Source organism: Phaethon aethereus (genome assembly GCF_964289735.1).
Source record: "Phaethon aethereus genome assembly, chromosome: 2".
Lineage (NCBI taxonomy): Eukaryota > Metazoa > Chordata > Aves > Phaethontiformes > Phaethontidae > Phaethon > Phaethon aethereus.
Genome location: NC_138582.1, coordinates 13,135,367 through 13,148,173, shown reverse-complemented (window position 1 = coordinate 13,148,173; position 12,807 = coordinate 13,135,367). Strand labels below are relative to the sequence as shown.

Genomic DNA, 12,807 nt, shown 5'->3' with positions numbered 1-12,807 from the left:
ATACAGAACTAGAGACATACACAGCATGTACCTATTTGTTATATCAACACGCTACACTTGTCAAGTCAACGCCACACTGCTGCAGCCTTCTACAGCTCATGAATAGCTCAAGTGATGCTTGGATCAGTTTGCAACTTTATGGACAGCTTCTAAAATGGAGTGAAAGCATATGAACTTAGCTGGTGTAAATCAGCATGACTCTCATCAAATTTCAGGATGTTCTGCCAGCTGCTACCAGCCTAAGTTCTCTCCCCTGCTTAACAGGGGACCTTGCAAAAAGAGGTGTTGGGTTTTCTGGCATGCTAAGGGCAATTGCAAAGTTACATCCTCGTCTACAAGCAGAGCACCATCATGTAGATTACCGCCCTTTTATGCAGGTGCAGTGGATACTATGAAAACCAAAGATGATGCTAGCTTGTATAACTGATGTACGTATCTTAAAAGTCAGCTTCCTTACCTTGTTACTATTCCAGTTTACTTTATTATTGATCATTTACTTTTTTGCATTTCACTTAGGTTAGCCATAGCCAATCTAAACAAAACTTTCATTTTATTCGTGTGCACAAAGTTCTTCAGGATGTCATCTATAAAAAAATCCTGGTGTGTCCAGACTGGGGACAGTGCAGAAGATGTATTCATTTGAAAAGAAAGTATTTCTATTAAAATGAAAGAGGCAAATATATTAAAAAACTGTTGAGCTTCCCTTGAGAACGTGTTCCAAGCCTAAATGAACCAGTGTTTGTTTCGGAAGATATCCTAAAAATTTCACTAAGGGTGCTACTTCCTAAATGTTCTGCAAAAAGTAAGGGTCTGTGTGCTGTCAAAGGTGGTCTAGGAGTAGCTTTAAGTGTGCAAGTGACACTTGGTAACTGCTAACACTAAAATTGTTGGCTGCTTGTTGACTGTGAGAATTAAAACCATGCCTACAAAACCATCTGCTCCCCAACACATGAACAGGTGTGCAACTACACTTACTAAACTAAAGGACAATTTTCTCCACTGACCTCAGGGTGTATTAAAAATGAGTCACACTCAACAAAAGGATATTAGGTCCACTTCAGTCTGTAACTGGGATTTACATTGTGAGATGGCAGTTCAGCGTTGTTTAAAAAATACTTCAGCTGCCGTGTCACTTGTAAAAAAACCCCAAAACAGAAAAGAGAATTCAGGTGCTGGAAGATACATGCCATGGAGGCATGCAAACCTCTGCCTGCAGGTGGCCTGCTAGTTTTTATAGGAATGATGCCATGAACAAATACAGCAGCAATATTTATATAATATTGCTTATATTTATAGTGAAATCCTCTTAGTTTGACTGGATTCAGGACGTTATCATATATAACTACACAAACACTCATTTCTTATGAGTTCCATAAAGCATTAAAAACATCTCTCATTTTCATGCAGAAACCTTATTTCTGCAAGGTGCTCAACTGAGAGTTAAAAAGAGCAAGCCTATTCACAGAAAAGGATGTCATAAAAAATGCCAAAACCCATTTCATATGACACTGCTAATGGCATTTTGAGTATTCCAGGCCCTTTGCAGGAGAGGAATAAAAGTCATCTCTCCGATGCTGAAGCCACTATTATCAATACTAAGGCTGTCGAAGGCTGTTCTGGCACCGGTATCTGTCCGTTAAACAGTAAACAGCCACCAGATATTAACAACTTGCAAACTGTGCAGGATATTAACGGGTAACCTCCATGGGTAAAGTGCATATTATTCCCTCCTGTAAGGTGGGACTTCTTGCTCTTTCTCGTCTGTAGGTATCTGAAAGTTAGGCATCTAGGCTCCCTCCAGGGCCAGAGTGAAAACCAAATCCCCCAAGAGAGACGCATCCCTATCTTCAGTGCTAACTGCAAAAGCAGCATGAATCACTCCAGCTAGAGGCCCAACTTTTAGATGGATGAAGTGCAGTGAGACAAACCTTACCCTCAGTGTTTAACCTGACTCCAAGGTACCCCAAAACCACACCAGATCCTTTTTGTGAAAGGTGAGCCAAGTTACAGAGTCCAGCTCACGCTCAGGTTTTTGTTCTCATGCTTGCACGTACCTGGTTAGGTGCTTCTGGTGGCATGGGGGATGGCGATTTGGACTGGAAAGCATCCTGGGACATGAATCCAGAATCATGGGAGGACACACTGGACAGCCTCATGGGTGCCTGCTGAGGCAGATTGGAGCTGCGATAGCGATAGTGTGAACTAGGTGAGTGCGAGTGCGAGCCACTGGACCGGGAATCACTACTGTTAACGCTGTTCAGACTGCTGTGAGAGACAAAAGGAACAAAGAAAGGAAAGGGGAGAGGAAAAGACACAAGGGCGGGGTGGGGAGAGACCCATATACAGTACAATTAACATTCCACATGTCTCTAGCAACAGGCAGCATAAACCGGAAAAGAAAAAATGTTGACAAATTAAAATTAAATATATATATATATGAACATATATATCAGTAAAGAACTGTAAGCAGCTGCAGTATCCCTTGCTACCAGAGAGAAAATGGCATTTTACCTTGAATGTCACTCAAATGATCAAATTCTGTAACCGCTCAGAATTCAAAGTCAGGTTAGGGACAAAGGGATTGCTACAGGGCCCTCTCTAGCGTTTGCACAGCACTTGCACAAAAAATGTCTGCTGACAGCTCGCTCGTGTTCCCGACTTACACCCTGTTCCTCTTGCACCAAATTTTCAACGGGATCTCTAGCAGGGGGTCCAAAGGCATCACAGTTCATCTAAAAGTCTGCCTCTAGGCATGCCATTGCAGTCAGCCAGCAGGCCAACGTGTGAAACTTTTGTAAGCATCACCAAAATCCGATGCTTCAGAGTACCTGAGACAAGTTTCACTCACGTCAAGGCCTCCTACCAGAAAAAAAAGCATGCGACGGCATATTGACTGAAGTCAAGCCTCTGGGTATGCAGCTTTAGTTAGTAAGAAAGACGATCAGAGAATTAAATATCCCAGATTAATATAATGAAAAAAATAATTTGATTTTCAAACGAAGAGATTGATTTTTAATCTCTCCAGTATCCATGAATGACAGCAACGACATGCCAGCTGCAATGTGGGAGCCTTTGAAATTTCCTGCTGGGGTGGCTGAGCAGGACTAGCAGGATGCATCAATCTGAAGGCAGCTTCCCACCTTCGTTGGCAGGAGCCCATTGACTAGCTGAAGGGATGGCTCTAAAGGATACCTGGGTGAGGACTGCACCTCCTGCTCACAAATTCCATGTAACACACAAGACGTGCAAGCCGTCTTGGAGCAGTGGAAGAGGAGCCCTGCCCTATTTTACCCATACACAACAGTCTGTTGCCATACAGGTTTTACCATGCAAAAAGATGATTAGGAACAGATGATGGATTTTGGGGGTTTTTTTTGCCATTTTCTCATACAGCTTCAGGATATTGCATCTTTAAGCCTGTGCTCATTGCTCTAAATATGCATGTTTTCACATATATATATAAAAGTACTGAAGTTTTTTTTATATATATCTGCATGCAGAGACAAGTAGGTACATAGAAGAAGTCATGTTCACTTGCTCTGACATGCGATAGGTAACTTTGCTCATACACAGGGAACCTGTAGTACATTATTCATAAAGCAAACTAAAAGATAATCATTCGAGAGCAGCTGCAAAGGTGTTGAGCAGAATACACAGTAGGATATCTTCCTTTTCAGTAAAAGGAAAGAGTAAATGTGGACACCAGGGTATGTGGGCAACATGCTAATAAACTGTTTTATGAGAGAAAACAGTTTTTATGAAGAAAGCATAGACAGAATCCAGTGTCTCAACATATTTCAGGACAGCATTAGACAGCATTAAACAGTCAAAAAAACTTGTATCAAAAAAGCATTTCCATCTACCAGACTGATAGGGCAATTGCCAAGGATGTTTTTCCTTTTCAAACAGTTTAACTTACTGATTAGTAACAGCTACTTAGAATAATCTAAAAAGTCATCACATGAAAAACAGAAAAGGAAATTATGAATGAACAATCTCAGAGCTTAGATCAGTACAGTCTGCTCTTTGATCTGAAATGGATTCAAGAGAACTGAATCAAAAGCATCTTCAAGTTGTCTTGAGTTCAAAAGTTGTTCAGTCATGCCCATCCTTTTTAATATTCCCAGTCACACACTTAAACGGATAAAGACCATGAGGGATTGATTTCATTAAGAGTTGTTATTTAAGATTTAAGTATGCATACAAATCCATACCACAGTCTGAACTTGCCTCCCTTTGCCCCCAAACAGGTTAAAATTAAACATTACCAGTTTACTTACCTGCAAACACTAGATTTTCTGGACATAGTAGTACTGGGAGAGGATGGAGGAGTCTGGTAAGACCAGCTGTAATCAGAACCTTTCAAATCTAAAATTACCTGATGAAAGATAATCAATAGCATCAAGGACATGGAATTTTTCTCCCCCCGCATTAACAAAAAGCATCTGCTTGTCACACAACATTCGTCACCACTACAAACTTTCAGGGCCAACTGACCCAGTGTCAGTTATCTTCCAGAATTACAGTGTATATTACACAGGAGTCAGCTTCATCCTTGACTTTCCAGGAACTACCATACTTCAACACTAGGGCTGCTATCACAGAGGGAAAGTTCAGATTTGAATGGAAAAATCTTGAACAAGTGAACTGGAGATTTATTTTATGCATGCTGTAACCTGTTTTGTTGTTTGTTTTTTTCCCCTTAAAAAGCTATTACATCCTTAGAGTTTAAAAACTGTTTCATTTAAAAAAAATCAATCGAAGATCCAATATTCAACCCCAGCAGAGCTTCGCTGCTTTACACTTCTAGGTCAATGATAAGATGATTAAGGTATGACAAGAAAACTGAGTTCATGCTGCAGGGTCACAGAAAAAGGTCCTATTTGGAGCCATTTAATGATACACATTTTCCTATGCATTTGAAGGACAGCATGGAAAAATGCTCAAATGTTAGACTCCATCAAGCTATCTAATCCCAGCAATCTAGCAACCACATAAAGACAGGGATGCTTGAATGTAGGGTGAGATGATGACACTCATTCCTCATGTAGTCTCCGCAGAAATCGGGCATCTTCATAGACTTCAAAGTGTTAGCATTACCACTTCACATTGGTCTCACCAAATACTTCAGGAGCACTCAGTTGGTACTTCAAAATCAATTTTTTTAAATTGCTTATGTTAAAAATTACCTTGCTGCAGTGAAGCATCTACAAAACATAACACTAAGCCACTAAATGCTAGTAGTCAATATTCCTTGTAATACAACAGGAAAACCAGTACACGCTACAAATAAAAACGTTTTCTAGGTAACAAGAGCTAACCTGTTCACTTGAAGATGGCAATTTGTGTGGATCCATGGTGAGACTTTTCAGGTCATCTGATATGGTTTGTAAATGGGTTATTTCTCCTAGCATTGATATTTCTTCTTCCTGAAAAGACAAAAGAGCAAGGCTAGTCACAGCCCTGGTTTTAAAAATCAGATCCATAACACAATACATGACCTTTTTGCTGATGACTCTGGGAATGCCCAGTGGAGCTGCTTTTTCCTTGCCCATTAAGCAATCACTTCTTATGAAAGAGGGTTGAAAATATTAATTTTGAGTTTTATAACTACTTTAAGATTTCTGTAAGTTCTGAGGCCCAGAAATTTTTTGTCTCATCAATGAGATAAGTAAGTCTCTTCTTTCTGTGCCATCTTCAGAAAGAGAGTGTCATTTTTGCTGCATTTGGAAAAGATTTAACTCTTCTTTGTGTACTCACTAATGTGCCCTAAGGATTTTAAACGTCAATGCAAACGGGTTAAACTCATACTTTTTGCTAGCTTTTGGAAACATTGAGATAAAGGCACTATAAGGTACAGAGCATTAATACATTTATGATTCATGCTGGCTCAAGCTACATCAACTGCTAACTCAGATGATTCCTGCAGTGTAAGTTACCATAGTAATCCCTTAGCTACCATGGTAATTTTATCCAGGTCCTGAGTCTACACGTCCTCCTGCTCAGCCATCACCTCACCACTTCTCTAAACGTGTTTTTTTGTTGAGACTGATGCTCTTTGTAAACAAGCATTGGGAACATTTTCCCAGTACACTGGAGACCCTTCAGAAATGCATCATGCTTGCACAAAGCCACAAACGATTAATCGCCGGGCTTCAGACAACCCGAGATGATGAAAATATACTCAAACTTTTTCAATGAACTGAAGAAGCTGTCATGTAGGAGGAAAAGAGCTGCCAGAAAACTGCATGGAAGCAGCCTGCAATCTGTCAGATAATGTCATTATATACACAGGGGAGGTCTTGAAACTTTTATCAGTCCTAGCACTGGAGTAGGAGTAAGGAAGATTTATACTAAAATGTGATGTTAAGAAAAAAAGCAGTGGAAAAAAATGCATTAGCAATGTCTTAGGTCAGTACGCATAGGGAACTCAAGGCCACTTCAGTCTTTGTGCCCATTGTTTTCCCATTAGTCATCTTGAAAGCATTTGGTGTCTTTGGTCGCTGAATTACTCCAAATGCCTACAAGAAAGGTCGCAACTCTTGCCACTTCCTAGGCAGAGATGCAGGTTGAATTTTGGGTATAGAAATTAATTCCTAAAACATAATGAGCTATCTTTTTAGAGGATTTTGGCCACTTATCTAATTTGTGAATTGTACTGACTTAAAACAGAGAGCTCTTACTATCACAGGCCGCAACATCGAGATGAAAGTACAGAATCGACCGCGCTCCTCAATCAGAGCTTTTCTGACAGCTTGCTTCTCGGTTTCTTCAAGCAGCAGGTACTTATCATTGACATCTTGTAAAGCACTATCCAACTGGGGCTGAATGTCACCCCGTCCTGTATGCAGGAAACAATCAAGAGTACATTTTGTCAAAACTGTGGATCTGCATAGAGAAAGACCTTATTTTCAGCCAGCACTGCTGCTGGATTGCGCTTTTGCAATTCAAGTCTCAGCCAGCATTTTCCCTTAATTCAAATTAGCAAGGTTTTTTTCCCCAATTAAATCAAGCATTTCATAGCATTTTTTTTCCCTTTAGTATAGAATAGAAATCCAGCTCAATTCAAAAGATTTCAAGCCAAAGACAGCATTTCACATAAGGACTTCCTCAAAGTGTCAGCTGTAGAAACCTTTCACATCATCCTTGCTGAAAATCAACATCATGTAACTGGGAGAGCATTAATCACTAACCCCAGGTATACTCCTCTTCCTTCCTAATCTTGTGTGTAGCAAGGTCCTAATGACAACTTTGTAGAGTCACTAAACAAGTGAATTAATCTCCTATGTTAGATGGTATTAAGGACATGTTACTGATCATTGGACTACTGGATTCAAGTACTCTACACTAGCAACTTCTAGAACAGTTTTCTTCGTTCCAAAGTCCAAAACAAAAAAAAAACCCCTATCAACAGCTCAAATAGATATTAATGTCCAGTATTTGTCTATGGAAATAAAAAAAATACAATGTTTTGCAATGAAAAAAACTTCACTGTGTTAGCTATAGCCAGCTCATAATACAAAAACTTTCCGCGACAGTTAAGTATCTTATTCTGCAGCAACTGCTCATTCTGCATCATACTAATAACGAGCCAAGAATGTTGCAGTTGCAAGATGCTTTCATGCAGCTTACACCCCTAAATATTTTAAAGAACTTCAGTTGTGTAAATTTGTCTTAAATCTCCCAGAAACACCACCACATGCAAATTAAGTATCCAGGTACATATCCATGCCACTGTTGCTAAATACGAGGAAGACAACATTGAAAAATAGTGGGCGAGTTACAAGCAGCTACCCAAAATCAGTTTTTGTGAACAACAACCTTCGTGCATGGAGGATTTAAAGCTACCTAAGAAAAAGGAAGAAGCAGCTAAAGAGGAAGAAAAATGTCTCTTGATGTGTGTAGTACACAAAGCACATGACTCAAGCTCAGAGTTACATAGGAAAACCTTTGTTTTATTATCATAGGTATTTCTTCAATACTTGAGCAAGATGAAGTCATCAGCTCCCCTGCACGGATACACAGTTAGAGCCACAGAAAAGAGAGCAGGGATGGAGGCAAAGAGAATCACCCCAGCTTAGCAGCGTTACGGACTGGATATAGCCAAATCTCCTCTGTACAGAGTTAGACATAGTCCAGACAAAACTGCAGAGATACCCACAAGCAGAGCTTTACGATGCATCCTTGAAGAATCACGCGCAGTGCGACACCGGCACAGCTGCCGCCAAGGCCACCCGGTACCAAACTGCCATCAGGAACACCTAGTGTCTGATCCTCTAGATCAGGCTGACTGGTGTAATGTGGTCATAAAGCTGTTTTGGAAGACAATAACTTTAACAATAACAGACTCTGAAGCTGCAGTCACCTGCTTCTTCTCTCAAAATTATGATCTGCCAGAAACAAGATATAGAAGAGTTTTGGATGACTCCCTGAAGGGCCCGTGCCTTCTCATCGGTCATCCTTAGGAGACAAAGGGGCCCTTCTGCTTGAAGACCATTCTGTACATTCCAGGGCCTTCCCCAGACTCCTCCTTGCATCAGATGCATTTTATACTTCTCTGGAGTTGTTCTTTCAAATTCCTTATGAAACCAAGACTTCCATTATTACTCAGACTCCTTATTTTGAGAGCTGCCTGGAAATTTCACCAGGTGTGTTCAAACCTAGATACTGGCTCCCTAACTGTGGATCTACCTAATGCAAAATATATTAGTTGCAAACTAAATCACACACTCATTAGTTCAGCTCTGGAGAACTGCAGTAAACGTTCAGCTGCTCCACCATACAATCATACACTTAACGCAGTAAATCCTTGTTAAATTCAATGAGAAAACACACACTTAGAAAGCAATTGGACTCCACTGATAAAGTGGGTTCAATTACAGTGAATTTTGGTAATTTATGTGGACCTCACAGAGCACCATGTCCTGGACCAGAGCAACAAGAGCAGCCAAAACATGGGTCAAAAATAAACCTCATTTACACCTGTGTAACTCACTCAATTCAACAAAGTTATCAGGATAATGTTCAAGCTGTGTATTTTAACTCTTCGGCAAAAGCGTGCGTAAAACTGCATCGCTCTTCAACATCCTCTGTACCTCTGTGAAGTTTCCATTTTATTCCTTCAAGTGAGTCAGGACGTTAACAGACATACCGTCTCCTCACCACTACATTCACAGACCCATTTTTATGCTACGGCTCTTGAGCACCTACGTAGTCAGTGAAAACTCACAAGCTGTCTGAGGTATAATTCAGAGCAGGAAGCAAGCTTAGGTGAATCATTTAGATGAGACTCTGAAGTCAGATGCTTACATGGCATGAATACAGCTCTCTCCTGATGTCTCCTTGCAACTCATCTTTTAGGAGCAGGAAAGCTTTATTAACGTCCTTTGAAAGCTCCATAATGCAGACATCAATCTAACAAGTCTTTTGAAATCAGGCATAACTCTTCCCACTCCCTGATCGCCAGCTGCCTCCCGTGGCACTGAGACAGCTCAGCAATTTGAGGGACAAGATCTCTGCTCAATTTAACCGGTTTTCTTTGCTAAGCAGAGCAAAACACAGCCCCTTGACAGCACTCCTACACCCAGAGGACACCAAGGATGTGAGAGGCAGCTGCCGACCACCTCTGCTCCTCATCCACCTTGGGTTTCCGCTGGTTTGAATCCATTACTTATCTCAGAAGGGAACATGGACCACTGGAGAGTGATGCAGTTCTCTTCCCCTTTGAATTATGAGGGGAAGGTCACTTGTCTATGGCATCCCTGACAACTGATTGCACTATTTTTGCCGTGGACATGAGGCATGCTTTCATAAGGAACATCAGCAACTTGATTATTCTCTCCACCCCACATTCCCTGGCCTTTAGGTTACTCGTTCGGAAATATTTCCAAACAAACGCAACTATGATAATGACAGAAAATAGTTCTAAAACAGTCTCATCATGGAGCAACTGTAAAAGTGAACCTGGAAGGACACTCCTACCCCAGCTGCAGACAGGTTTGAATGACCCACCAAAGCAATCAGCATTAGCAACGGTCAAAAGCATCAAATGTAGTCACAGGTCTCTGGTCCGCAGCCAGCCAGACATGAACATGATGTAGGCATGGTTCTGCAGAGCATGTCCGGTTGCACTCGGAAGAATGAGATAACAAACTGAAAGCCAAGGAGACATTCAAATCCAGCCTTTCTCAAAGTGGAGCTTCGGTGTTGCAAAGAGGAGCAGAAATGCAAGATCAGAATTTGTGGACTGACTGCTACAACAGCATCATGCTCCAACAGCCTGGGGACTTGCGGCTTGACACAGGCAAGTAACAGCTAATGAACCGCAGAGCTGAACTGCTTCTCATCAATATTAACACGAATCCACTGCTACTCCAAGGACAGTCTTAATACGTCACCTTCAGAGCAGGTGCTTCACATCATTACCATGACGTGCAAGAGCTTTAAAGGACCAGCATGCATTAAAATCTCAGTTTTAGTGTTCTGTGGGAAGCCTGGCTGAAAGCCTCATGCAGCTTCTTAAATAACCATTGTTCAAAAAGAACTTTAGTAAAGGAAATGTATTAGGGAGAAGAAAAAAGGTAAATCTAATTTTCAACCCAATTTCATGCCTGTATAAGACAACTTCAACTAGTAAAGCTGTCAGCAACAGCAAAGAAGAATGATTTTTAAATGCTCTCAGTGCAAGTCTGCTAAAGTTAATGCGGTTATTGACAAAGCGATGCAGCAAATATTGTTGAAATTACTAATTTCCACATTCTCACTTAAAGAGTGCTCCCTTGCACATTTTTAGGTGTCTGCACAGAACTTGAATATTCAATACTGGACACTTTACAGACTGGCAGAACTTACACTGTGAGTACACCCCTATTCATACAAACCAAAGCAGGCTCGAAGTCATTCATTCCCAAATCACCTCCTTTACAAGAGCATACCTGCTTCAGCTACCAGGATGAATGACCCCTCTAAGTCCTGCACAGTAAAGCCAACAAACAAACTAATACGGATCAAGGCTGAAAACAGAAGAATTCTGCCACCATTTACGGAAGGGTGGAAAACCTTATTACTGGGGTTAACTTCACACCCCTTCAGCAAACAAATCAGGGTCTTTCTGGTGGCTCCTGGAGATCTGAATCAGCTGCTAATGCTCAGAAGTGCCAAGCTGTCCCTTAAAAGAATAATTCCAAGTTACCAAAGGAAACCTCCAGATTGAATTACAAACCAGGCAAAACACAAAATGTGGTTTCAAAAAAGGGGACAAGCAGCAGTCACCAGAGTGCCCAGCTGAGGCGCCTCGGTTGAGAGTCTCAATCAATCCAGGCTTCTCCAATGGGCAACACCTACATCGTTACACCTACAAGTGGAGGTATGATTATTTCTCTCATACTCGGAAACACCGTGTTTCATTCAGAAGATCTCAAGGCAGATAATTTAAATTTGCAATACAACTGAAACAGCACTCCAATTTAGACAGATTTGAGATGTGATCAGGCAGCAGGAGACAATTGTGATGCTGATTTCCACCCCTTCCCCAGCATGAAGTTAAATATAGTCATTTCTTATCTATCGGTTAAGAAAGGTGCATGCGATTTTCAGAAAAAAGGGGGACTTGGATCACAGGTTTACAAAGAACAACACTAAGGACTTTAAGCTCTAGACTTTAAAAGTCATATTAACAATAAGATATTCAATTATTTGAACATCACCTTGAGGACGTATCTATTCCATTTGACTTCTCTCCCAACTGTGACAAGATTTATCAGTCCATGTTAAACCCTTTCTAAAATAAACCAGAGGTTTATCTACAATACTGATTTTCTTCTTTTACAGTGTTCCAATCAGATGCCAAAAGAAAATAAATCGAAAGATGATTTGTTCATTAAGATTAAGCGATATTATAGTTTCATTAGAAATTAAAGTCTAGGCAGTTAGTGGAGACCAGACACCATAAAGAGGCGACAGCAAGGGCTACAATAAACCAGCCACCAGGGTTACAGCATGGCACAGACTTACCCAGAGCCTCAGCTGTCAGGCAGGTGCGCATGGTGAGAAATTGCAGGACACAAAATTGACACAGAAAGGAAAATAAAAAAAGTCAAACTGGTATTCCAGCATTCCTAGAGTTTAGACATTATCATCAGCGCCAAGACAAGAGAGCGAGCAGTTTGGACTAGACTATTTTGACTTCTTCTGTTGCTGATAAAGACAAACGCGTTAGCTTTGCTTCCTGATGAGCTGTTGCAAATTAAACTCCCGGTTATTTACCATACAGTTTTATTTTAAGAGACTTAAACCAGTTTAGGAACTTTGTTTAGCTTGCAAATTCCTAGGTGAGAACATGTTAACCTGTGCTTCAGAGAAAGTGCACAACAGAGACAACTATCAAACTCTGGTCAAGCTGATGAAGTGGCACAAAGCTCATCCCCTCTCAAGGAAGAGGGAACTTGGACTTGCAAAACTCTAGGCGGGTGCTGCGTTAGTAACCACAGCACTTTTTGATGTTCTCTACTGCAATTACATTAATAGATTGTTAATTAAATAAAAAACTAATTGCTGATGCAATGTGGAAGAACATCAAAAAGATTAACCATGATATGTGTATTTTAATTAAAAAGGTTTATATATATATAGTTTTGCAATAAACCTGGCTTGCTGTCAAAAAGAGGGGAACTATCAAGAGGCATTCAAAACTCAAGAAATTAAAATATATCAAAGAAATATCTCTGGTCACTGATTTTGCAACACGTCTTCACTGAATTTTTATAAAGTAGGGCTTACATTATAAGCTTGCGGGGGGACAAAAAAATA

General features: G+C 40.6%; 1 protein-coding gene across 12 annotated transcripts in view; it reads right to left on the bottom strand.

The window, feature by feature from the left end:
• MTSS1 (MTSS I-BAR domain containing 1) overlaps positions 1 to 12,807 on the bottom strand; it is a gene marked incomplete at its 3' end in the record, with an annotated part of 130,445 nt that overhangs the window by 12,788 nt on the left and 104,850 nt on the right. For 5 of the 12 annotated variants that reach the window (XM_082015365.1, XM_082015360.1, XM_082015364.1 and 2 more), the window contains exons 7-10: positions 6,684 to 6,841; positions 5,322 to 5,429; positions 4,281 to 4,378; positions 2,055 to 2,265 (exon numbers count right to left, since the gene is read on the bottom strand). In XM_082015365.1, the coding sequence (XP_081871491.1) occupies positions 2,055 to 2,265; positions 4,281 to 4,378; positions 5,322 to 5,429; positions 6,684 to 6,841 (575 nt within the window). Of the gene's footprint in view, positions 1 to 2,054; positions 2,266 to 4,280; positions 4,379 to 5,321; positions 5,430 to 6,683; positions 6,881 to 12,807 lie in introns of all 12 variants that reach the window. The other 7 variants (XM_082015362.1, XM_082015356.1, XM_082015367.1 and 4 more) reach the window with 3 other exon arrangements.